Raw genomic sequence first — 25940 nt, 5'->3', positions numbered from 1 at the left:
GGGAGTGATAAAGGGCCATTGGGACACAGGAGTGATGGGAGTGATAAAGGGCCATTGGAACACAGGAGTGATGTCTATCCCATGCATGTTTAATCCCCTCACTGTATTAGCCTCTACCACCTCTGCTGGGAGGCTGTTCCACTCATCCACCACACTCTCAGTAAAGTAGTCTCATATGAACATATTTGAAAACTTTCAGAAAGGCTGAGGCTCTGGGATCGGATTAACTCAAACCCGAAATACAGAGAAGTCTTGAATATAATTAAATATTGTGCTGAATCAGCTAAACGTCACTTTGGGATGAGATGAAAGATCTCCCCCTCGTTAACTCTTCGCTGTGAAAGCCGATTCCTTGCTGTTTCGTGAATGCAGGTCTTTGAGGATGATATATTTTGGTGTCACTGCGGCGAGGACACTTTGTTCGGGATTTTTGGCACATTTGCAGGCTTCGTGTTTTCTGGAGGTCTCAGAAATCTTTATGGGCGACGCGCAGCAATAAAACCAATCAAGGCTGCTGCTTCAGCAGAGAACGACGTCACGGATCGATAGAATGTGGCAACTCAGCAAAAAAAATGTTTTCATTTAAACTTTTGAGACATACGTGGCGCATGTACGGCGTGAACTCGGGAAGCAATCATCGGCCTTACAACAAAAGGAACGTAAGAAGTGATTGTTCCGGCTGGGAGTGATAAGGTGGATACTCCTCAGAACCTGAGAATGAGACGGTTTATATCAAGGTTCATTCATCCTGATGGTCTGACCATTTGCCCCCCCCAAAAAAAAACTACCTCTTGCCCCCAGGAATCTCCTCATTCCTGCTAAGAGTCAGCAGGAGACCCTGAAACGGCTCAGGACTTCATTGCCCCCAAAAGCCTCATTAAGATGATAGAAAGAAGCCTCATGTGCAACCTACAGGAGAGGGCTGGGAAAAAAAGGCAAATGGCACTGAAGCGGCCCTCCTTTAAAGTTTTTGGCTACTATTACAAGATCAGTTTTGCCCTCAGGGTTGTATATTGTTTCCCCCAATGATTATTAACCCCATAGGTTTTCTGACCCCCCTTCCAGAATCTCCTGGGAAAGTCCTCAGCTGGGTGGGTGAGCAGAACACATACATTTGAACGATACAATATACAGATGGTCCAGGGGGCAATAAGCAGAGGCATAAAATAAGTGAATGATCAGGATGCCATAATTTATTGCCCCCACGTCCAATCGGATCGTCACCCTCTTTATATACCTTTCTCTGTTAACGTTGATACAATTAAGATCACCCAACATACAAAGTCATATAGATTCAAACTGAAAAGTTACATTTAGAAATTGTGTGCATGTGTTGGGTAATTTGAAGAGGGTAATTCCACCACTTAGACGTCAGATTAGGAGGATTAGTGTGAGTGGAAATTCTCCATGCTCCATGTAATAATCTAATAACGATATCCCTTTTCTAGTCGGAACCACTTGACAGCTGTCAACCTTGGAGATTCTTCTACGAAACGACTAAAGCACTCATTAGAATGATTTATTTTTCATGTTACATCTTTATATGGAATTTATAAATTTAAACACATTCTTGAAATTCTATTTCTGTATCACCAGGGCCACATCTACAGGGAGACTGTTCCTTATATCAACCGCCATAGGGGAAAATACTTTTTCTGCCCCAACTTCATCAAAATTAAATATGTGACACTTCTGCCCCTAGTGGCGATTTGTGGAATTGCAAATAATAAAAAAAAAAAATCCTTGCGCAATGTCTTCGAATCTCATTCAAATGTAACAATCAAACTCTTTCAAGAAGAGTGGGGGGCAAAAATGTCTTTATCTCGGCTTTTTCTGACCTATGGGTCTTAAGAGATCTTCATTTAGGGTTATATGACATTTTAGAGAATAAAACATGGTTTTTACTAAGTGTTAGAACAAAAATGTAATTGAAATCATTAATATAAGAAGATGGAACCGGCAAACCCCATAAAACAGACGAGAGCATTTAAAGTGTCAATCTCATTTTATTTTGCATTATGATGTGCTGGATTATACGAAATGCATTTATAAAACATGAAATAAATAGTTATAAATAAATAAATATGAAGAGGCAGTCATAAATAGAATCGAAATGTTTAGGCGAAGCATCGTACGAGGTTTGGAGAAGCAGAAGATCCTTTGCTGTCCGGTTTGGGTCAATTCCTTCTGAATCCTGTAAAGAGAAAAAAAAACCGTCAGCATTAACTACAAGGAATTCTGAAACATGAATACAGGCGTGAGAGCGCAGGGGAATACGGAAGGATAAGTATGGAGATTGGGGTATTCATTTTATTAAATAGAATGCGTCTGTGATTATCTGAGCCCCAATCTACTAGACAAACATCCTGACATACTGCACGTGGGAAACAATGGAATGGCTCAGTCTTAATCACCCAGCCGGACTCTCTGACTAAGGAGGAATAGACTTCATTAGCATTGCCATAAAGCATCAGCTCAGAGCCGTGAAAGTCACCAAAATATCACATGACTGACAGCAATGGCGGCCTCCAGGTCTGCAGATAAAGGGAGTTTATTGGAACAAAATGAGATAAAACCAGGATTTTCCGACATCACTGTATACAGCGCTGGGGGGTTATATTACTGTATACAGCGCTGGGGGTTATATTACTGTATACAGCGCTGGGGGTTATATTACTGTATACAGCACTGGGGGTTATATTACTGTATACAGCGCTGGGGGGTTATATTACTGTATACAGTGCTGGGGGTTATATTACTGTATACAGGGCTGGGGGTGTTATTACTGTATACAGCGCTGGGGGTTATATTACTGTATACAGCACTGGGGGTTATATTACTGTATACAGCGCTGGGGGTTATATTACTGTATACAGCGCTGGGGGGTTATATTACTGTATACAGCGCTGGGGGTTATATTACTGTATACAGTGCTGGAGGTTATATTACTGTATACAGCGCTGGGGGGTTATATTACTGTATACAGCGCTGGGGGTTATATTACTGTATACAGCGCTGGGGGTTATATTACTGTATACAGCACTGGGGGTTATATTACTGTATACAGCGCTGGGGGGTTATATTACTGTATACAGTGCTGGGGGTTATATTACTGTATACAGGGCTGGGGGTGTTATTACTGTATACAGCGCTGGGGGTTATATTACTGTATACAGCACTGGGGGTTATATTACTGTATACAGCGCTGGGGGTTATATTACTGTATACAGCGCTGGGGGGTTATATTACTGTATACAGCGCTGGGGGTTATATTACTGTATACAGTGCTGGAGGTTATATTACTGTATACAGCGCTGGGGGTATATTACTGTATACAGTGCTGGGGGGTTATATTACTTTATACAGCGCTGGGGGTTATATTACTGTATACAGCACTGGGGGTATATTACTGTATACAGTGCTGGGGGTTATATTACTGTATACAGCGCTGGGGGTATATTACTGTATACAGTGCTGGGGGTTATATTACTGTATACAGCGCTGGGGGGTTATATTACTGTATACAGCGCTGGGGGTTATATTACTGTATACAGCGCTGGGGGTTATATTACTGTATACAGCGCTGGGGGGTTATTACTGTATACATCACTGGGGGGTTATATTACTGTATACAGTACTGGGGGTTATATTACTGTATACAGTGCTGGAGGTTATATTACTGTATACAGCGCTGGGGGTATATTACTGTATACAGTGCTGGGGGGTTATATTACTTTATACAGCGCTGGGGGTTATATTACTGTATACAGCGCTGGGGGGTATATTACTGTATACAGCGCTGGGGGGTTATTACTGTATACAGTGCTGGGGGGTATTACTGTATACAGCGCTGGGGGTTATATTACTGTATACAGCGCTGGGGGTTATATTACTGTATACAGCACTGGGGGTTATCTTACTGTATACAGCGCTGGGGGTTATATTACTGTATACAGCGCTGGGGGTTATATTACTGTATACAGCGCTGGGGGGTTATATTACTGTATACAGCGCTGGGGGTTATATTACTGTATACAGCGCTGGGGGTTATATTACTGTATACAGCGCTGGGGATTATTACTGTATACAGCGCTGGGGGGGTTATATTACTGTATACAGTGCTGGGGGGGTTATATTACTGTATACAGTGCTGGGGGTTATATTACTGTATACAGCGCTGGGGGTTATATTACTGTATACAGCGCTGGGGGCTATTACTGTATACAGCGCTGGGGGTTATATTACTGTATACAGCACTGGGGGGTTATATTACTGTATACAGCGCTGGGGGTATATTACTGTATACAGCGCTGGGGGGGTTATATTACTGTATACAGTGCTGGGGGGTATTACTGTATACAGCGCTGGGGGTTATATTACTCTATACAGCACTGGGGTATTATTACTGTATACAGTGCTGGGGGGTTATTACTGTATATATATATTACTGTAATATGGTTTCTTTAACAACAATGTTATTTTTAACAATATCCATTTTGAAGATAAGTCTTTATCAATATAGGTCAAGGGGTTAACTATGGGCTCTGCCTATAGAGGTGTCGATGGGCTTTTAGAGTGTTAGCTGTGGGGCAAATTCTTAAACTGACCCTTCTATATAGGAACCTCAAGGTCCTGGAATGGGGGTAAAGATTAGACTGCTGTACCCTCGTCTTATAAGAAGAGCCCACTATTAAGGTTGGTGGCACCGCCAATGGCCCTTCTTCCTCTGAAAGGGGTGGCAGTTGGGTTCTTTAGCTCCCCGCTCCCCCCCATGCCATTATAAAGCTGCCTTACCATTGCATCCCATTCCACTGAGGGAGTCGATTCTGTCAATCCTTCTCCCAAAACACCCAGAGTCCCTCATCATTTTGGGGTTCTGCAGCGACCGCAGCCCCTTCAGGAAGGAGTCCTTGATGGAGTATCGGATATTTGGGGTGACCCTGGCTTCGGGTCGAGGGGCCTCGCTGTCTTCTGGAGATGCCAGGTGGACACCAACATCTTTTGGGCTTTGCTCCAGGAGATCAGGACTTGATTCCAAAGCTTCTATCAGAGAGAGTTTCTCATCCAGCTTTTCAAGAATATTCTGGAATCACAGCAGAGGTTTTATTATATAAAAGACGAAGCACATCGTGAAACAGCGGTGCATACGCAGAACGCGCCCCCCAACGGGCTGGGGATACAGAGCAATTCTGGTGCAAAGCATTATAAGGGATGCAGTCACCATAGCAACCAGCTGATTGCTCCACATCCACCACTCGGTACCAGAACCTGCCATGCAATATATGGACTTATTAAAGATATTGATGCAGACAATCAAATAAATAATGCAATTCCCTACTGACAAGCTTCTTATTGTATGTATATAATATACAGATATATAATATAATATATAGATAATATTACATACACAGAATGTATCAATATATCATATCTCCTTCTGATCAGTATCAATCATCAAACACATCTCTCCAAAGATCACCCCATCCAGAACATGCACCGTAGGGTAATATATCACACACTCACTCACTCTACCCCTATACTTCTCTCCATTCTTTTTCCTTCTCAGCACTGTTCTCTGGCACACACAAGCTCCACATCCTTGTATTATGAGCTTGCAATCTAATATTTCACAAAGTGCTGAGGACCTCCTCTACTGAAAAGGTCAGCCTCACCTTGAAAGAGTCCAGATCTCTGTCAGTGTCCAGGTCCATGATGGGGTGGGCTCCAGAGACGTGGAGCTGGAAGATGAACAGCAGGAGAGACCCCCACAACAGGTAGAATTTCCTCTGCATGGTCAGGCAAAAGGTGGACAGAAGAGGTCTCAGCTTCTGAGCAGCTCCTGGTGGTGGTTGAGATCAGGTTCTCACAAGGTACCTGCAGCCCTCTTTCTTTTCTCCTTTCTCTCTCTCTCTCTCTCCTCCAGAGTCTTCCCTCTCTATATCTTTCCTCTTGGTACCTAATTCTCTGTATCTCTCTGCAGTAATCTCTCTCTCTCTCTCTCTCTCTCTCTCTGTCCTCTCCTTTTCACCCTGCCTCCAGTCTCTCTCCCTTCTCACTCCTCTCTCCCTGATCCACTTTCTCCCTGTCTGCCTCCTCCACTCCAACTCACTCTTTTATACCCTGGTAGAGGGATATTGTGTGGCATCTTATCTGGACACTTTGTATCCAACCAGCCCTTGGACAGGAAGAAAGTGTCATCTGAATTCCCTTTTTAGTAGTCATTTGAGTGCCAGGAGGAATGTGTCACCCTCTGTCCCCAGGACTGATTACACAGTCCCGACGAAATACTTTACACATCTGGTGCTTGGTCTCTAATAGAGCCCTAATCCCAAAACCAGGCTACATTAGGACATTTCCCTTCCCCGCTGCCTTCTATGGATTAGAGGTTTTTATGAATCTTTTTGTCCAGGCGCATGATTAATTTATAATTAATGTCACTCTAATTTCCTTTTACAATGGTCAGAAATCATGAATATCTTTTTTCTCTATTTTATTCATTTACTGATTATTAATAAAGCTGAATAAAATACACCCCTGGGGTCAGTGGATTTATTTTAGGAAGCTGAGATTTTTATTTAAGTCATTTTTTTTTATATTGAAGTTTTCTCCAGTTTCTTACTGAATCAGTGGGGGGAAAATGTACTTAAAATAATTTTAAATTTTTTATTTGCAATTCATAAGTAAATATTTTTTTTGAAAAATAATTATTACTCTCAGTAGGAAATTTACTTACTGCAGGAAATAAATAAATACAAATATGATAAATAATTTTAAATGTTTAATACGTTGCAAAAGTAAGAAAGGGAAAACTAAAAAGCTAATACTACATGTTTTAGTACATGTTCTTCTCTGTGTATTTTAAGTTTTAAAAAAGGGAGTCACACAAAGCAAACAGGTTCTTCTCTGTATTTCAATTTTTCTGTTTGATTTTTTTAAAATTGAAGATGATTAATGATCCTGAGAAATGTCAAAATAATAGCCAAATCTATTCGGAAACTTAATTAATAAAGTATCAATTTGTGTTATTATTTATATGAGTTAGTATTTTTTCTTTGGATTAAACTCAGCAGACATTGACCAAATCTTAAATTGTAGAGTTATGGTTACTTCCATAAATCAAAGAATTATATAAACTCAAAAGTGTGGGGTCACTTAGAAATGTTCTTGTTTTTTTATTTTTTATTTTAAAGAAAAGCACATTTTGCTCATTAAAATAACATGAAATGGAACAGAAATTCAGCGCAGACGGGGTTAATGTTGGAAATGACTATTGTAGCTGGAAACGGCTGATTTTGAATGGAATCTCTACATGGTGTACAGAGGCCCTTTGTCACTCCCATCACTCCTGTGTTCCAATGGCCCTTTATCACTCCCATCACTCCTGTGTTCCAATGGCCCTTTATCACTCCCATCACTCCTGTGTTCCAATGGCCCTTTATCACTCCCATCACTCCTGTGTTCCAATGGCCCTTTATCACTCCCATCACTCCTGTGTTCCAATGGCCCTTTATCACTCCCATCATAGGTTTAAAAGGCTAATTGATGGTTAGAAAACTCTTTTGTAATTATGTTACAGCTAGAAATGTATTTGCTTTCCATGAAAACAGCTATTTATTTAATTCAACTTTATTATTGTAAAATGTTTTGTAAAAACATAATACAAGGTATATTTTCTACTCATTTATAAGTAATTTGTTAGAAGAGTTTTTAAAAAAATGTATCGATTCACTTGAAAGATGTGTTGTTTTATGAAGGTAAAAACCCCCCAAATATTTTAGTGATTCAAACCAAGCAAGATAAACCCCTTCAGGGGGCAGCGAGACAAAGAGAGACGCAGAAAAGGAATGTGGCCGGCCCTCAGGCCGCGTGAACGGACTCTGACCGCCAAGCTTCCAAACTCCTCTTTGAAATGCGAAGACCTGAAAAGGATGTTTCATCCGAACCCCCCCCCAAACCCTCCAGAAACTTCCAGAACATTTCAGAAAGAATAAAAAATAAAAACTGTCACTCAGCCTAAGGCATCGAGGCACTGACAGAGTTATTTATTATTATCATTATTTATTATTTATTGTTTATTGTTTATATAGCGCCATCATATTCCGTAGCGCTGTACAATGGGTGGACAGCACATAACAGGTAGCATGTAACGTAACAATATAACTTACAGAGACAACAGGTGAGGAGGGCCCGGCTCAAACGAGCAAAATAATAAAGAGTGAAATAATATATAAAAACATCTTCATTTTAAAATTCTCTTACAGTGATTTGTGAGCAGAATTTAGATTTTTCCTGCATTTTGAAAAATCGCAATATTAAGCACGACAGACGGGTGGCAAATCCTTCGCAGGACATGAAAAATAATGACTTTACGCAAATTCCGCCGGCCCGGGAGCGCAAGGTATTTCATTTCAGCTTTTAATTCGGGACGCCGGCCCTTTAAACATTCAATCCAACCTTTAATCGACGCAGACATCGAAAACCAATAAATAATGGATCATTTGCCGTTTCTTTTTTTCTTCACTCAGAATCGACACTTTTATTTATTTCTTTTTTTGGCCTTTGCGTCGTTCTTTGAAACGGAGCCGTATTCCGGGCTAGGACAGAGCTTTTTGATGATTCGCCTTTGAATCCTCCGGATAACCCCCCGGCGCTCGCCCCGTCAGCCTCACCCCGTCATTGAAATTCAGCGATGACCTAACGTAAAATTCTATTATTCAGGGGTTTAAGTCGGGATTTTTTGACTCTTTTGCTGCCGGCTAAAGTCACCGAAATAAATACTCATTTCAAGCACTCATTCCAAGTGCTGGTGATAATTATTCTGAGTATTAATTACTCCATGTTGGATATTCTACAAATACATATGGCAGGGGAGGGCTGGCACCTTCTGGCCCGGGGGGGGGGGCAGGTAAAGCGTCCCCATTGGCCTCTTGCCCACCAAAGGGTAACTAATAAACACACTATCACACATATTTACACACACTTCCAAAAACCTACACACTAACACTAACATACACACACACACACTAACACACCCTTACACACTCATGCTAACACGCTCTCCCTCTCACACACTTACACATACACACTCACTCCAGCATACATACGCACACTTCCCTGAGAGGGTGGTAGATAAGTGGAACAGCCTCCCAGCAGAAGTGGTAGAGGGTACTACAGTGCGGGGATTAAACACGCATGGGATAGTCTACAGAGCTTACATTCTAATGTATAAGAAGTCTCTCTCAGCTCAGTAATTAGAGGCTGTAGAATAAGACTGAATCTGTGGGGTTGGTCACTGAAACCTCTTAAAGATCTCTCCGCTCCGCGCACTCCGGCCGCTGAATGCATTTGAGATAAAATGAATAAGACGTTTGACTTTTAAACATTTTCCACCATTTTTAGAATGAATTAGAATTCTTTAGGAGTAGTGCAGAAGAAAGCGGTCTGTGGGTGGAGGGAAAGCGGTCTGTGGCTTGTTTCACATCCAGCAAGGCGTCACCGGGAAAGGGGTCGTCGGAGCCGGGGCTGCGGGCTGCGGTTACACGGATATAAGAATGATTTCTTGTGTCGTCTCCGTAACCAGCTTTCATTTTCTCTGATGGTCAGAGCTGAAGTGACGCAACTGTCCAGGGTGCTGAAATAAACGTATTTTACAGTGAAACGCCGTGTCTAACAATAAAAAAAACGTTATATATTTACAGGATAAAAAAAGTGTCTGGCTTGGGAGAGAGAAGAGAGAAAGACGGGAAGAAAAGAGAGAGAAATGGGGAGAGAAGTGAGAGAGAAGATGGAAGAGAGAGATGGGGAGAGAAGAGAGAGGGGATGGGAGAGAGAGAGACGGGGGAGAGAAGAGAGAGAGGGGATGGGAGAGAGAGATGGGGAGAGAAGAGAGAGAGGATGGAAGAGAGAGATGGGGAGAGAAGAGAGAGGGGATGGGAGAGAGAGAGACGGGGGAGAGAAGAGAGAGAGGGGATGGGAGAGAGAGATGGGGAGAGAAGAGAGAGAGGATGGAAGAGAGAGATGGGGAGAGAAGAGAGAGGGGATGGGAGAGAGACGGGGGAGAGAAGAGAGAGAGGGGATGGAAGAGAGAGATGGGGAGAAAAGAGAGAGGGGATGGGAGAGAGACGGGGGAGAGAAGAGAGAGAGACGGGGAGAGAAGAGAGGGGGTGGGAGAGAGAAGTAGGTTTGTGCGGCTGATTTGTGCGAATTGTGTATCGTTGTGGAGTCACGATGGCTGAAAAACGTATCCTTTAACCCGATTCATAAATAATAAAAATATCATAAACAATTCTAATTATTAAATCTGACAACGGAACTAAGTTCTTACCCAGAGTTGGGGATTTTAGGGGCTTTCATGTCTTGGTATCAGCGGGCGGGTCGAAGCCCCATCCCCCGGGATCACGTCGACGTGCGAAGCAGTGGCATGTTAGAACACCCTGTGTGCGCTCAGTAATATAATATTACGCCCGTGTTATCAGGGCTAGGATCAAAGCACCCACTTCTGCCCCAATAACCTTATGGGGGACCCCTAAGACCCAGGGCCCCCCATCCATCGCAGGGGCTCGTGGTATGGAAAAAGATGCCGAACGCATGATTTCTGTTGTGTCCAGGGTATAATTGCTCTGGATTCAAAGAGTTAAAGCCACCTTCGCGGTCTTCCTCCTCTGGGAGGTGAGAATTAGTATCACATTTGTAGAACCTTTAAGTGATTTGTAATTATACCGGGCTTCTGGCTTCAAACTAATAAAATGATAAATATCAGAGGTCAAAGGAATCTTCTGCGCCTGCGACCCGGGGGAATTGGGTTATTTTTTGCCCTTTCAATGTAGTAAATAAATTATTATTCACCGTTAAATAAACAGTGAATTCAATAACATCCAGATCTTACTTCTAAAAATGCATATTTTTGCATTTCGTTTTCCTTTAATAAACTTGATTTTCTGTAATAATCACAGATTTTACAGGCAAAATATAGAACAGGAGAGAGTTTTACAAAAATTAGAATTTTTAGGTAAGAATGAAGCACCTGCTATCCCGTCATAGTAAATCCATGAGAAATAATGGTTTACCTGTATCCATGTGGTTACTATGTTACAAGTGATGCGTTCCTTACTCGGGGTCCTAAATTCATGGAATCTATTATTTATATCAAGGGGCAGATAGATAGATGATAGATAGATAGATAGATAGATAGATAGATAGATAGATAGATAGATAGATAGAGATAGATAGATAGATAGATAGATAGACAGACAGACAGATAGATAGATAGATAGATAGATAGATAGATAGATAGATAGATAGATAGATAGATAGATAGATAGATAGATAATGGATAGATAGATAGATAGATAGATAGAGAGATAGATAGATAATATAATTATAGATTATAGAATAGATAGATATATATATAATAGATAATAGATAGAGAGAGAGAGAGAGAGAGATAGATAGATAGATAGATAGATAGATAGATAGATAGATAGATAGATAGATAGATAGATAGATAGATAGATAGATAGAGATAGATAGATAGATAGATAGATAGATAGAGATAGATAGATAGATAGAGATAGATAGATAGATAGATAGATAGATAGATAGATAGATAGATAGATAGATAGATAGATAGATAGATAGATAGATAATGGATAGATAGATAGACAGAAAGACAGATGGATGGATGGATAGAAGGGTTTAGGTCTAGTTTGTAAGATTTCCCTTAACTTAAAATCATCTTTTATTAATCATCGTCAGTTTAACTCATTCATTTACAAATTATTTAATCTGCTAAATAAGTGAATTTCCGCAGAGTCTTTTTCCTGTTACACGCAGTTTTTTTATTGCACGTTTACATACAAAATAGAAATGAACAGCTGCCATCACGTGTTACAAAATATCACATCTATAGAGCATCTGGAAAGAACGGACTCGTGTCTCGCGGGACGGATCACGGAAGCAGCTCCAGGACCATTTCGATGGGAAGTTAAAAATTCCTTTTTTATTTTTCATTTATTTTTTCTTCCAGCTCCTCCGGTCCTTTTAATTCTGAATCTACAATGAGAAGAACAGATACATTTGTTATATTTCATATCTTTCTTGCAATTAACTCTTCTAATGCCAAAGACTGTTCACCACCCTAATGTTCAGATCCTTTTTTCCCCCGAAAAAGATTTTTTACACTCAAACCTTCCTCTTTTCTAATGTTTGCGCAGCAATCGAGGTTTTCAGCACCTTGGACAGCTCCCAAGGTCCATTTACTAAGGCGACGTGTTTTATTATGTGAGTTTCTGTATCTCGGCTGGAGAAATTATTTGTATTTATATTATAAATTTGTATATTATATTATATTTTATTTGTATTTATAGAGGCTTTATCCCCCCCCATAGATTATATTTTTTAATTGAATTTTTGATAGTTTTATTTCTATTTCTAACAAATTCAATCATTCTCCAGTGGAATAATATGAAATACAATGACTTTGAGCGAAATAAAGCATTGTTCTTAATTTTTCAATAGTGTCTCGTCTTGGGTTTAATAAATGCATTCAGGTGAAAATTCATGTTCCGTGGCAGAGAAATGCGACGGGTCGGAGGAAGGATGCCCACAAAGCATTGCCCAACTAATTAACTGTCAGGCCGCTTCTCTCGTTCCCATCTTCTTTGTAAAGCTCGGTAATGACCACCCAACCACATCTCATAAAGTGACACCTAATTAAAGTGAGATGTAATACGCGGGGGAGCCCGGTGAAAGGAAAGGTATGACATCAAAGATGTATATACTGAACATATACTGCTCATTAATGTCTCCTCTGCCAGGAATTACTGCTCAGCAGCAAAGGAGACACTTCTGGAAACTCACCCATGGAGCTTAGCAGCCGAGACCACTCAAGGATCCTATCCTGTCCAGTTTCACCCCGAAACATCCTCTGGAAAGACCCTTTTTGCTCCTCAGCCGGTAACCTTTAGAAAACCCCAATGGGTCAGCCAGGAACTGCTCCAGAGTCATGTCACCGAGACGAGCATTCTCTCCTGGGTCGACTCTGTTCTTGGCCCGTTGAAGGTCTAAACTTTGTTGATCCGCTGAATCAGCAGGGTCCGGCTCTCCCCTTTCATGTTCAGCTTCTTCGGAACCGAAGGGCTGCTCAAAATTATTCTCCAGCAATCTGGAGAGGCTCTACAATGACAAAATGTAGCCAGAAACACCTATTACGTGCATGGAAGAGGGTTATTCTGACCTCATCTCCTTCACCACTGTAATCACCCATCGCTTTGATGGAAATTCACATTAGGTTTTCTGTAGTTGTGCGATCATTAATGATCAATCTACTTATTGCAGTTTGATACAAAGTATCAGGATTTTATAAACCAACTGATTATAAAGAAATGGTGCGAAATCTAGAAATATGATCTATCAATCATCTATCAATGTATCTTTATATTAATATTATATATTAGTATATTTATAATAATACTATTGTGAAAACCCATTCATATTATATATCAATATATATATTTATATTTATATTATGTATTCATATATATTTATATTATATATCAATATATATTTATATTAATATTATATAATAATATATTCATATTAATATTATATAATGATATATTTATATTAATATTATTGTGAAAACCCATTCATGTTATATATCAATATATATATTTTTATTAATAATATATATTCATATATGTTAATATTATATACCAAAATTTATATTATTATATTTATATTATATATTCATATATATTTATATTATATATCAATATATATTTATATTAATATTATAATAATATAGTAATAATATATTAATTAAAAATATATATTAATATTATATAATAATATATTTATATTAATATTATTGTGAAAATCCATTAATATAATATATCACTATATATTTATCTTAATATTATATATGAAAACATACATTCATATTATTGTTAAAACCCATTAATATTATATATCAATCTATGTATCTTAATATTATATAATAATATATTTCTATTAATATTATTGTGAAAAGCCATGGATCTCTGGGTTACAGTGTAACTTTTACATCGCTCTGATATAATCCAGGTGATATTAGGTGAGATTACGCACCTGCAGGCTGGAGATCGGTTTGCCTCTCACATAATCAGATCTCAGCATCAGGACCATGAGCAGACTGAGACAGGTAACCGTTCTGCGCTTCATCTTCGTCTTCTGCAGTCTTGATGATGTCTTGGGATTCCTTGTGGCTCTGTGACATTCTCCTCCTTATATCCGCAGCTCCACCAGTGATGTAACATCGCTCATCTCCTATGGATTGGCTGCGAGGAAATGACCCTATTTTCTTGGCAATCAGATATAATCAAAACCCATTTATTCTCCGAATAATCACAGATCTGTTACATTGGCAAAGTTTTAAATGCAGCAACATAAAAAATGTGCATTTTATAATGGAAAAATGTGTCATTTTTATTATTTTGTTTAATTGATATTACTTTATGTAAAAGATACATTTGTAACAACAACAAATAATATATTGCCTTGTACTTGTCCCATTATATAAAAATATATTATTTATTATTAATTATATATTGTTTTTCTTTAAACAAAACAACTCTTAGATATTGTAAGAGGTTTATTTCTTGAAAATACGTTCTGCAGTATAAAGAGGCCACCATATGATGTGGACATAGCATAAATTAGGAAAATAGTCAAAATGATGGTTGTTGCTGAAACGTGTTATGGTGGGTTTGTAATCCCCACCAGACTCTCGTTCTTCAATTTGTTATCCTTCTCCTCTGCCTAATATCAGAGATCAACTCGTTAGAAACATAGAATTTGGCGGCATTATCTCACCTTGACCCAATGCTTCTCCTGGGTTGTCTGTTTCCCTGGCCCCGGCTGAGCATTGTCCCTCTTTGCAACATTCTTGTCTGACCAAAACCTTGTATCCTTCCCTGACCTCATCTTGGTATCTTCTGATGTCAGCCTAACATCATTCATTGACAGCAGCATAGTATCCTCTGGCCTTAACCTCGTATCCTCTGATGTCAGAATAGTATCATCCTCCATCTATTATCCTTCCTTGAAGTTTCCTCTGATCTTAGCCTAGCTTCATTCCCTGATCTCAGCATGATACCTTCAGCATGGCATCTTCTCATGTTAACTTAGTATCCTTCCCTGACCTCAGTTTAGTAACCCCCAACCTTAGCCTAGTATTGTTACTTGTTCTAAGCTTAGTATCCTCTGACCTTCTGTGGACTTAGCATGGTATCCTTCCCTGACCTCAGCGTAGTATGCTTCTGGTGATTTTTATGATATCCTTCCCTGACCTCAGCGTAGTATGATTATTGTGATTTCGCATGGTATCCTTCCCTGACCTCTGCCTGACTCTGCTTATTACTAAAACATACTTATTGACATCCAAATCTAAAAGGAATTGAAATATAGCAATGAGAAATAAAGGCGTTTTAACTGAATTAAAAGTAAATTAAAATAATAGCCGACTCAAAGCATGCCGGGGTTTATCGGAGCCAAATCACTTAAAACATATTAATAGAACAGAAAACGTCCGTAAGGAGATTTGGGTTGAATTAGACGTTGATCTCATATACAAGAGCATCGTCTTTATCTCATTTCACTCGTGTGCTGTATTTCTTTTCGTGTTTTATGTCAAACTCAAGAGATCTGCGCGACGAAATTAACTTTATCCGGCGGAAGAAAATGTATCCGGCGACTTGCGCTCGTTCTATCATTCCACTGCGGATTAAAGAAGTATATATGTATATATATATAGACAATGTAAGGAATGAAGTTAATGAGTATGATGTCTTCAAAAGGGATTCCGGCGCAAAATTTCAGAAAGTGATCTTATCACCATGGCAACCAATGGAATTATCCATTTTCATCCGTTAGTATGAACATTTTTGTATTTCTTCTATACAGAACCCCCGATGTATCATAGCCTATAATTCTATAAATTACACCAAAAACACCCCATTTCTTTCAGTGTGAAAGAAAGGCAGAGGGTGTGGCCAAAAATTATACCAACCCAGTCGCTGGCGGTATTGACCACGCCCCCACACTACCCCTCCAATGGATTATTATCATTACTATTTATTGATTTATGTAGCAGCATCATATTCCGTAGCGCTGTACAATGGGTTGACAGACACATTACATGTAGTGCATAATATAACATAAAATCGTATGTGATGTCTGCGCATGCTGTACAGTATATATGGCTGTCACCGTCTCGCTGAGGGTGGGGGGTTATCGGCCCCCTGTAACCTCTCGCATTACCGCGTCGTCAGCAGAGACAGCATCTCACAACGAGCGAGACAGCGAGAAGCGGACACGTCCGAGCACACGACCCCCTGAAAGCACCGACGGACCATCGCTGTCAGGGGCAGCTTTATTCCCTTGTAAAAAATGTAATATCTTGTCAAGAAAATGTCAGTTTCAGACAAGCCTTCTGACCCCAAAACGCTCCACTTACTTTAAAATCACAGATACGTAAACTTCCACTACAAGTTTTTAATGATTTTTGCTAATTTTTTTGGGAATGATATATAAATATATATAATTAAATATATATATTAATTCAGTTAATTTATTTCATTAATTATATTTATATATCAATAATTAAATATATATATTAATTCAGTTTGTTTATTTATTTATTTATTTCATTAATTATATTTATATATCAATAATTAAATATATATATTAATTCAGGTAATTTTCGTAGCATCAACGAGCCGTTCAGAAATTAGTAATTTTCTATTAGCGTGGAATTTGGACATAAAATCTTAGGGTTTTTTTAAGTTAATTTGCTTTGAAATAAGAAGCAGTCAAACGCGGCGTGAATAATTCTGTTGCCGGGGATCTGAGTGCGTTTTGCAGCCGCGATCATAATATTTAGCGTGCGCGATCTGCTTGTTCCTCGATGTTTAATCACCCAGCAAATGGAATAAATGATATCTCGTTTCTGCATGCGCAAGACCCACCAAAGCCTAAAAACCCCAATTACTGCAATTATTATGTAATTATCTCGGTGGCGGAAGGAGCTTTGCGGCTTAACTCCGACACCCCCACATTCCAAACGGGACTATTATCTGTTACATATTATCGGGGTCACCGGGTTAGTAAATAAAGCACCCCGGTTACTCGTTCCGATTCACGATCTAGAAAAAAAATTAATTGCTTTAACTTTACATCAAATCAGATTATTCCTCCCCAACATGCGCCGACGATTATTTGTGTCGACGCCGCGTGTCATTTCACGACAATGTTTTCTGAAATTAAGAATTTCGTTTGGCAGCCGTGCGTGGAACATCGCGCAGGTTATCCGGTTATCCATGAAATTCATCTTGAAATTAGAACATGAAGCAGTTAATAAAGTGTGAGCGATATTCAGATGGTCTTTCACAGACGTCACTTTCGGAAAATGTCACGCAAATCGCACGGCAGATCAAAAGTTTGGGGTCACTGAGCTGTTTTCATGGAAAACAAGGACAATTTGCATCATTACAAAAGGGTTTCTAACTTAAACTTGGATCAGCGAACACAACGTGCCATTGGAACACAGGAGTGATGGGAGTGATAAAGGGCCATTGGAACACAGGAGTGATGGGAGTGATAAAGGGCCATTGGAACACAGGAGTGATGGGAGTGATAAAGGACCATTGGAACACAGGAGTGATGGGAGTGATAAAGGGCCATTGGAACACAGGAGTGATGGGAGTGATAAAGGGCCATTGGAACCCAGGAGTGATGGGAGTGATAAAGGGCCATTGGAACACAAGAGTGATGGGAGTGATAAAGGGCCATTGGAACACAGGAGTGATGGGAGTGATAAAGGGCCATTGGAACACAGGAGTGATGGGAGTGATAAAGGGCCATTGGAACACAGGAGTGATGGGAGTGATAAAGGGCCATTGGAATATTTTGAGATATCCCTTCTGGATCACAGATGCTACAATTAAAGTGATTCATTCACCTGTGTTCAAGGAGGGATATCTAGAAAGTCTGGTTTGTCTCAGGTCCCTAATGTTTGGAGATTAACCCTTCCATACTGGCAAATTCTAAAAGCTGGAATGACGTGTTGAAGGTGGCCGGTGGCACCATCTGGAAGCCCCACCACAGCTTCCATGAGTATTCAGGCTGTTGGGGTCACTCCGAGGCTCTCATTACTCGGTGACGTTCAGGGCTCTCTCGGCAGACCGTGCCGCCGGTAGCAGGTGCTCCGACTCCGCCGCTGCGCTTCAAAAAATTCTTTACGGGGAAGAAGAGATCCGAGATAATAATCGTAACGTCTTCAATCCCAGCGCTCGGCGGTGACCCCTCGCTGACGATCGCATCACGCGAATCAAACGCACTGATTGCGCAGACTATTCTCATCCCGCTTTAATAACGCATTCCCGGCGACTTTCAGCTCATCATACAACCCTTTTTTTTTAGGAATTCTAAATGAAAATCTATTTTAATCTATAGAGCTCTAAATATACGTCAGAACACCTGCTGTCCATAAACGGCCGCCGGGGCAATAACTTTCCGCGGGTTTTAGCTGAGCGCAGCTATTTAGAAGTTCTCTGCACAGACTCTGCCAGCAGATCGGCCCCATCCGGCCCCCGTCTAGTCTGCCCGTTTCTCCTGCTGTAACGACTCAAACCTTAATCAGTCGTTGGTCTCGTCTTAGATTCAGGAGCCGTATGTCTATCCCATGCGTGTTTAATACCCTCACTGTATTACCCTCTACCACTTCTGCTGGGAGGCCGTTCCAATTATCTACCACCGTCTCAGTAAATTTTAAAAAAGTCCAGTTGGATATCACTATAATGGAATTTTTTGAGTTCTCCTTTCTCTCCCTTTTGTGTAATAAATGTTACCCTGATGGAGAACATCTCCTGTAATTCTCTGGGGTCACTTTGGGAATGAATTCCAGCGTTGGGGGGGCTTCCCTGCCACTGATTGGCTGCTTCAAGCGAGAATCGTCGGACCGCAGACGTTGAGGGGAGCTGCAGCTTCTCCTTAAGGTCTTTATGTAATGAAGAGCTCTTAAATAACGTTAATATACATAATTCTTTGCGGAAGCTGCCGGGGGCATTAAACCCTTCAAAGGGTAAAAGCTGTGATTGCTGGATTCCTGGAATAACATAATAATAGATCATTTTCTTCAGTTTATCCCCGTTTAGTACATTTTCTCGAGCCTCGCTTTGACCAGAGAAGGTCTTTGGCCAACCAGACGTCCCTAGGAAACAACGATCATCAGCGACGGCGGATTCTAAATACAGCGGCTTTTCTGCAAATTCCAGTAAATCACCGGTCAATTACCACACATTAGCACTCAGCCGTCTTTCCGGGGTCCTGGGGGGCCGTTGGGGTTCGTTGAGCTCATCGCCCGTTCACAGCCATCAATGGACTTCCAGCGTTAACAGGAGAGTAAAGGTATTTTTTGTTAAATTAAACTTATTCATTTTGTCTGTTTTCTGATTTATTTTTACATACATTTTTTATGTCCTATGATGGCCGATCCAAGACTATTAAAGGGTTAAAGCTACATATATATGAGCGTTTTAACTCATTATGGAAAAATAAAAAATATTTCTGATTTAAATAGTTCTGAAAGGGATAATTTCATTAAATATATGTTTTAAGTCTGAAAAATATTATGTTTTATATGTATATATATTATAATACGGAGGGGGTTAAAAAAAAACCTTTTTTAAAATTCTAAAATTTTTACACAAAACCCCTATTTGTGTACAAAAGCTGTTACTACTTAAAAACTTTTATTTCATTATATAAAAAATAAAAAACACATAATATTTCATATTTCTATATAAAAACATGTCTGTATAAATACAAATAAAAATATACAACAAATACAAAAAGTAATAAAAATAATAATAACACATTAAAAAATGCAGAATGAATTATTTATTACCCTTCGGCTTGGTGCTACCAGCCAAAAAAATTACATTTAAAAATATATTCCAAATTACCAAATTATTTAAAAATAATAATAATTTGGCCCCCGTCCTGTGAAGTTTACAAGGCGCGTGAGATCACGCATTCCCGGAATTTGGAGAGCATTCCCGCACCGGAGCGATAGGAGACAGGAATGAGGGGAGATAACGCGGAGGCCGCGCATGGCCCGTAATACAGAGTCCGCATTCCCCGTATAAAGAAGGGGGCATGCTGGGCACAGCGGCCAGGGCGTTGTTTAGCGCCTGTTCCCAGAGGAACGCGTCTCTGTTTGTTTTATTCCTTTCACGGGGGCGTCCGCCGGCCCCCCGCCTGTAATTATAACGGCTGACCTGGTGCCCGGCGCTTGCCATGAACTCCAACTCTCATCAGGGGAGCCGGAGGTTCCGAATAAAGCAGGGTCCTGGTCATTTTAAGGGGGTTGTAGGCAAACTTACCAGTGGGGACCTTCTGTGAGACCCTACCGCCCGTTACACGCGTGTTCTTCAGCTTCCTATGTCATATAACATTATTTTATACTATTATTATATAAATTATAAGTCATAATACAGACATCGCCAAATGAGCATAACTGATGGTAATTATTACCGATTCTCATGTTTTAATATAAAATGAGATTATTGTATATTTTGTTTTTTACAGTTTTTTTTATGTTTTGGGTTTTTTCCCCATTTTTCCCAGTTTTAAAGTGTTTTAGCATTCGTACAAACACAGATCGGGGACATGAAAGCTCCACGTTCCGGTAATAAAATGTTCAGCTTCTCTATCTGTCGGGGGATCGGCGGCTGACAGGATCTGATTCCCGGCAGGAATCATTAGCCCCATGTGTGCTTGAGACTTTGTCATGCGCGGCTGCAGAATGTCATGTTACCTGCCAGCGCCAGACGATTACAGGGAGAGCTTTAAATTAACACTTCGGCACGGCAGATAGAACGAGCCGGAGCGGGGCTCGGAGTCTGCGCTCCAGCGGATGATTAAATAAACTGTCAGCCTTACGATTACACCGTCAGGTGGCGAGTCCTCACTCCCCGACAACCCCCCCCCCCCGGCGGCCGGATCCACGCGCTGGAGCTTCACGGAAGGGTCAGCTGTGAAGAAAGTAACCATCGCTATGGTTACTGGAAACTGTTTCCCTCCCAGGAGCCGGAATGGCTAAAGTTACCAAGTTGGACGGGAGATTCCGACATTCAAAATGGAACTTCCGGCCCTTCTGGGAGATATTCACAAAGTGCCGTAAATTTAGGGACGAGAAACCAATATTTGGTCACGTTGAAGAACTTGGAAGCACATTTTTTTTAGGTTTTTTTTTTTCCAAACTGTGGCTATATTTAATTATATTAAAAAAAATAAACACCCCCCCAAATATGTTAGATCTAAAATTATTCGTCACTTAGGAACAAAAGAATATCACGGTTTGCTTATATTTAGATCAGTCATCTGATACATGTTACCCTATTCCTATTTACACAGGTCAGCGCACCGATTGGCTGAAATGCTTGGATGCCATAGCAGCAGAGATATGGTATAAACATGTATGTAGCATAAATTGACATTAACCCCTTAATGACAAAGCCCGTACATGTAGGGGCTCAAAATGCATTGTTTTCAATGGGTTTAGGGACCGCCCATTGTCCTTAAGGGGTTAATTGGGGGTACGGATTGTCTCTCGATATCCTCCGGTGTCAGAGGCCAGAAGATCGTCGAGGTTGTAATAATCGTAGCTCGTTAGAAAGTAATTTGCCGAATTCCTTCGGGGGAAATGACCTCATCGCCGGCTTTATCTCCTCGAATTGCCGCGGACACGCCGGGAAGCGATAGCTCAAGTATTTGGAGCGGAGTGTTGTCTGACGGTGATAGGAGTGCCGAGTGTTTCCAGTAAGTGAGCTTTCTTGCACCCCTGCATTGGGAATACGAACGGCTCAAGGGGGGCATCGATCTGTACGCTGCACCTGTCCGCGCCGGCCCCTATACCTAATCCGTCCCCAATCACCCCAAACTACACAACCTCCGGACACTTCCTGAACCCGCAGCGATACTCTCCAAAAGAATGAACTTAACTTGTGCCGGTTTACTTCATAGAAATATAGATTCTGATGGCCCCATTCGGCCCCCGTCTAGTCTGCCCGTTTCTCCTGCTGTAAAGACTCAAACCTTAATCAGTCGTTGGTCTCGTCTTAGATTCAGGAGCCGTATGTCCATCCCATGCATGTTTAATACCCTCACTGTATTACCCTCTACCACTTCTGCTGGGAGGCTGTCCCACGTATCAAGTGATTCTTAATGCAAAAGCCACACATCGGCTCTTTAGAGATGTCTGAAGATTTATTCACAAATACAAATTTCTAAAAACATTCTAATAAGAAATGAAAGGTTGTTATTATTATACGTTTCTGAGCCGCGGGTTTCCTTAAACGGAGAAAACAAAGTTACGGCAGAGACGGCCAAATTCTATTAAAATATATTTGCTGCTAAATGTAATGCGCGCCTCGTATCACGCGGGCGACGTAAACGCATTACAACGCCACTTCGGTTTAATCGGCAGGCTTTTAATTCCTTGGGTGAGTTTCTGTTTCTGTTTAAATTCTGTAAACGGCGATTTTCATTAAAGTGTCATTAAAAAAAACCAGAGCTCTTTCTTTTTTCCCCGTCTTTATAAAATCCGTTCAGACATATTAAACGGTGGAAACGAGAAGAAATGGAACGTTTATTGTAAAGTTGCGTCTAATAAGCAGCAAAAAAGTGGAACAATTAGCTGAACATGCCATCCGTTGCTATGGTGACCGCACTTCTTTTCCACTTTGTAAATAATACCCCCTGACTTTTTTACGTCAAATCCAACGGATTTGAATATTTGATTGACAGCTTAGATCCTCCCCTAAATACTCCCATCAATAATCTATACTTTATTTACATCTAAAGAATGCTAATTATGATTATATTATAATGAACATTCTTCTTTGGTGAGGTCGTCAGGGACGTGTAATTGCCCCCCGTGTAGCCGGAAATGCCCCCGGGGCAGGGTAAGGGGAATATTTCCCTTCTGGGTTCATCCTCGTGGCGCCGCCGGTCGATAACCTTGTAGAAACGTAAGCCCCCGAGCCCCGCGGTGTGTAATATATTTATAACGCTGCATTCTTTAAGGCGATAGCCCGCGGCGTGTGACGGACGGGGAAGGGGAGGTGTGAAACGCGTCCTCGGCAGCGCTGTCACCACATGCGTGTGGAATGCGTCCCGGACACGCTATCTTGTGTGAACAGAGCGGGTTTCTTCGCCGTGTCGCCTCCCCGAGAACCAGGACATTTGTTTTTTTTCGATGTGGTGTTGAAGTGTTAACGCGGTTTTGGAACATGACATCATCGCTGCGTGATCGTGAGGACAGACGCAAAATATGCCAGATCCGAGGATTACGATCCGACGGAGCACGGACAGTCATGTGTCGATCTCATCGTACGGCGCTACGGAATAGGATGGCGCTATGCAAAAACAATAAATAATAATAATAATCCCGGCTTCATTTATGATGAGGTAATAATGGCAGATAATGAACAATAAATAGTTTCTCCCGCTGTAACGACTCAAACCTTAATCAGTCGTTGGTCTCGTCTTAGATTCAGGAGCCGTATGTCTAACCCGCGCATGTTTAATCCCCTCACTGTATTATCCTCTACCACTTCTGCTGGGAGGCTTTTCCATTTATCTGCCACCCTCTCAGTAAGGTAACACTTCCTAATCCTCTGACCATCTTGTTTTAGATCACGGCCTCTTATTCTATCCTCTATTTTTAAATCTACTTCTCACGACCTGGAAGCCTCTTGGAGATCAGAACGCGACGCCCTACATCACGCGCGACGCAGAGCCAACACATTTCCGACAGCCTTCGTTTTAATAGTTAATAATGTTTAGAAATATAGGAATCCTCTCGTTATGGGGTTAATTCTTCTTTAGAATGTTTACGAATGGCGTGAAAAGAACGTAACAAAGATAAACCAAAGGATACGCACTTTACGGATGGACAGAGGTCGTGGGAGAGACTCCTTGTGAATCTGCAAAGAACCGAAAGATCTTTAATATCGGAATAAAGTGTGTGTTGGGGGGAGGGGGTTGTTGGTGTTTCTGACCCCAGAATCTCCTTTTTTAATTATTTTTAGAATGTTTTAAGGCCGCGGGACAAAGGCTCAGCCTGACGTCAGGTAATTGCGGCGATCTCTTATACATATAATGTAGGACGGAGGCGGTTTGCCCCTCGTATCAGGATTCTGGAGGTTTACGCGGATGATAATGAGAACGGGTAGTTATTGTCCATCTGGTTTTAAGTCCGGCGACGCTCTACGACCCCCCAACCTGTCCTTCCTCAGGCTGTTAATTACCACGTCCGCTTATGATGTCACCCTTGTCCTTCTTTTCTCACCTTTTCCATTATAACAGCTGGAGGCGCATTAAACTAAAGTCTTATCCGAGGTTTGTTAGAGGAGGCTTATTGACCACCGGCCGACCGCCTCACTCACCACCATCCGCCGGCTAAGCAGAACCCAAGACCTTTCCGAACAATGAAGTTCTTGCTAATGGTCGAGGGAGCCGCTGGATTAGTGCAGCGTGTTGGGTCATAGTCATGACTTCACAGAGCGTCTTTCTTCTGGGGCTTTTGTTTGGCCGAGCAGCTCCTTCCTGCCATGGACAATGACGCTGGAGAGCCAGAGAGCGCTATACTTAGTGCAAGTTCTAAAGAAGAACCAGGAGATCCATTAACGAAACGAGCTTCCTGATCAATGGGGGTTTAGTTTTAATGAAGTAACTTTAATTCGTCACCCGATTGGCAGAGAAGGAAGCGGATGGAGAAGATAATAATTGGCAATCATTTGGCTTTCGTCCGATCCGCTGGTGGGTTCTGCCAGGGTTTGGAGGATCTGAGGTCCCCAATGAGTTTGTCTGCCTGAAACGTGCGAAAAGTACCAACACAACTCTCATCAGCTAAGCCAGGTATTGGGAATCATTGGAAGACGGAGACAATGCGAGTTTTATTGTAGACAATGAGTAGGCTTCGCAAAATTTGGATCCTTGCTTCAAAGTTGAGTTAAAAAAGTCAAGAAGTGCTGTTAAAATTCCCAAAACCCACTTTTAAGGAGAGAACTTTTGTTCTTCACCTCCTTTGGCCACTCTTATGTTAAAACACCCCCCCCCTCCCCCCCATCCCAACACAATATAGGGGTTGGTGATGATTTTAATCTTTTTTTTAATGGCTCCTAAAATATATATTTTAATGTGTTTAACCCTTTGATTGTCTGTGTTTTTGCTTCAAATCAAAAAACTATTTTTTTCAACCTTTTTTTCAATTATATGTACAAATGATGGCTTATCCTAAAACTCGCAACAATTTAAAATATACAGACCTGTTTTTGTTAATCTGCCCAAGTCAGGGGCAATAAACCCCAGCAAGCTCTTTAAGGCACCAACTAAACCTCTGCTGTTCCTCACTGCAATGTTTGAGCATTTTGCACATTTATTTTAGGGCGACCAGATGTTTTTTTAGGGCACAGTCTTCTTAATTGAGATCTTTTTTTGTCCCTCAAAATCCTTTAACATTAAAAAGTAAATTATATATATTTTTTTTATATTCCTTTTTAAGATATTTCCCAAAGTCAACTGCATTCTATATTTTATTGACCCCCCCCCATCCAAGTTATTTGGCTTAATAAAAAAAAATAACTCATTGATTGAGATAAAAATGATTTGTATCTCAGCTGTAGTCATTTTCTATACATTTGGATCCATTTCTCTTTTCCTTCGCATGTAACGCGTCGGAATCATATAAATAAAGCGTTAAAAACATCCTCGGGTTTTATTTTAATTGGATCCACGCCGCCCGCTAGGGGGAGCGACAAACCCCGAACGTCGAAACAATAGCGGGGATCTAGCAACACCTGCTGGACACTTTGGGAATTACAGCCAGCCTTACGGAC

The 25940-nt window shown here is 40.9% G+C and overlaps 2 protein-coding genes across 2 annotated transcripts; both read right to left on the bottom strand.

Annotated features, from left to right (window-relative positions):
* Positions 1 to 1986: 1986 nt before the first annotated feature.
* On the bottom strand, positions 1987 to 6099 carry LOC128470170 (natriuretic peptides A-like). The gene is made up of 3 exons (XM_053452012.1): positions 5673 to 6099; positions 4795 to 5083; positions 1987 to 2194 (listed from the first exon to the last, which is right to left on the bottom strand). The coding sequence occupies exons 1-3, from the start codon at positions 5790 to 5792 to the stop codon at positions 2178 to 2180; spliced, it is 426 nt and encodes a 141-aa protein (XP_053307987.1). The 5' UTR covers positions 5793 to 6099; the 3' UTR covers positions 1987 to 2177.
* A 5720-nt stretch (positions 6100 to 11819) lies between these two features.
* Positions 11820 to 14233, bottom strand: LOC128470256 (C-type natriuretic peptide 1-like). The gene is made up of 3 exons (XM_053452114.1): positions 14107 to 14233; positions 12859 to 13173; positions 11820 to 12051 (listed from the first exon to the last, which is right to left on the bottom strand). The coding sequence occupies exons 1-2, from the start codon at positions 14197 to 14199 to the stop codon at positions 12868 to 12870; spliced, it is 399 nt and encodes a 132-aa protein (XP_053308089.1). The 5' UTR covers positions 14200 to 14233; the 3' UTR covers positions 11820 to 12051; positions 12859 to 12867.
* Between the last annotated feature and the right edge of the window lie 11707 nt (positions 14234 to 25940).

Source organism: Spea bombifrons, chromosome 12 (assembly GCF_027358695.1).
Source record: "Spea bombifrons isolate aSpeBom1 chromosome 12, aSpeBom1.2.pri, whole genome shotgun sequence".
NCBI classification, from domain to species: domain Eukaryota; kingdom Metazoa; phylum Chordata; class Amphibia; order Anura; family Pelobatidae; genus Spea; species Spea bombifrons.
This window is presented reverse-complemented; position numbering and strand designations above follow the sequence as displayed.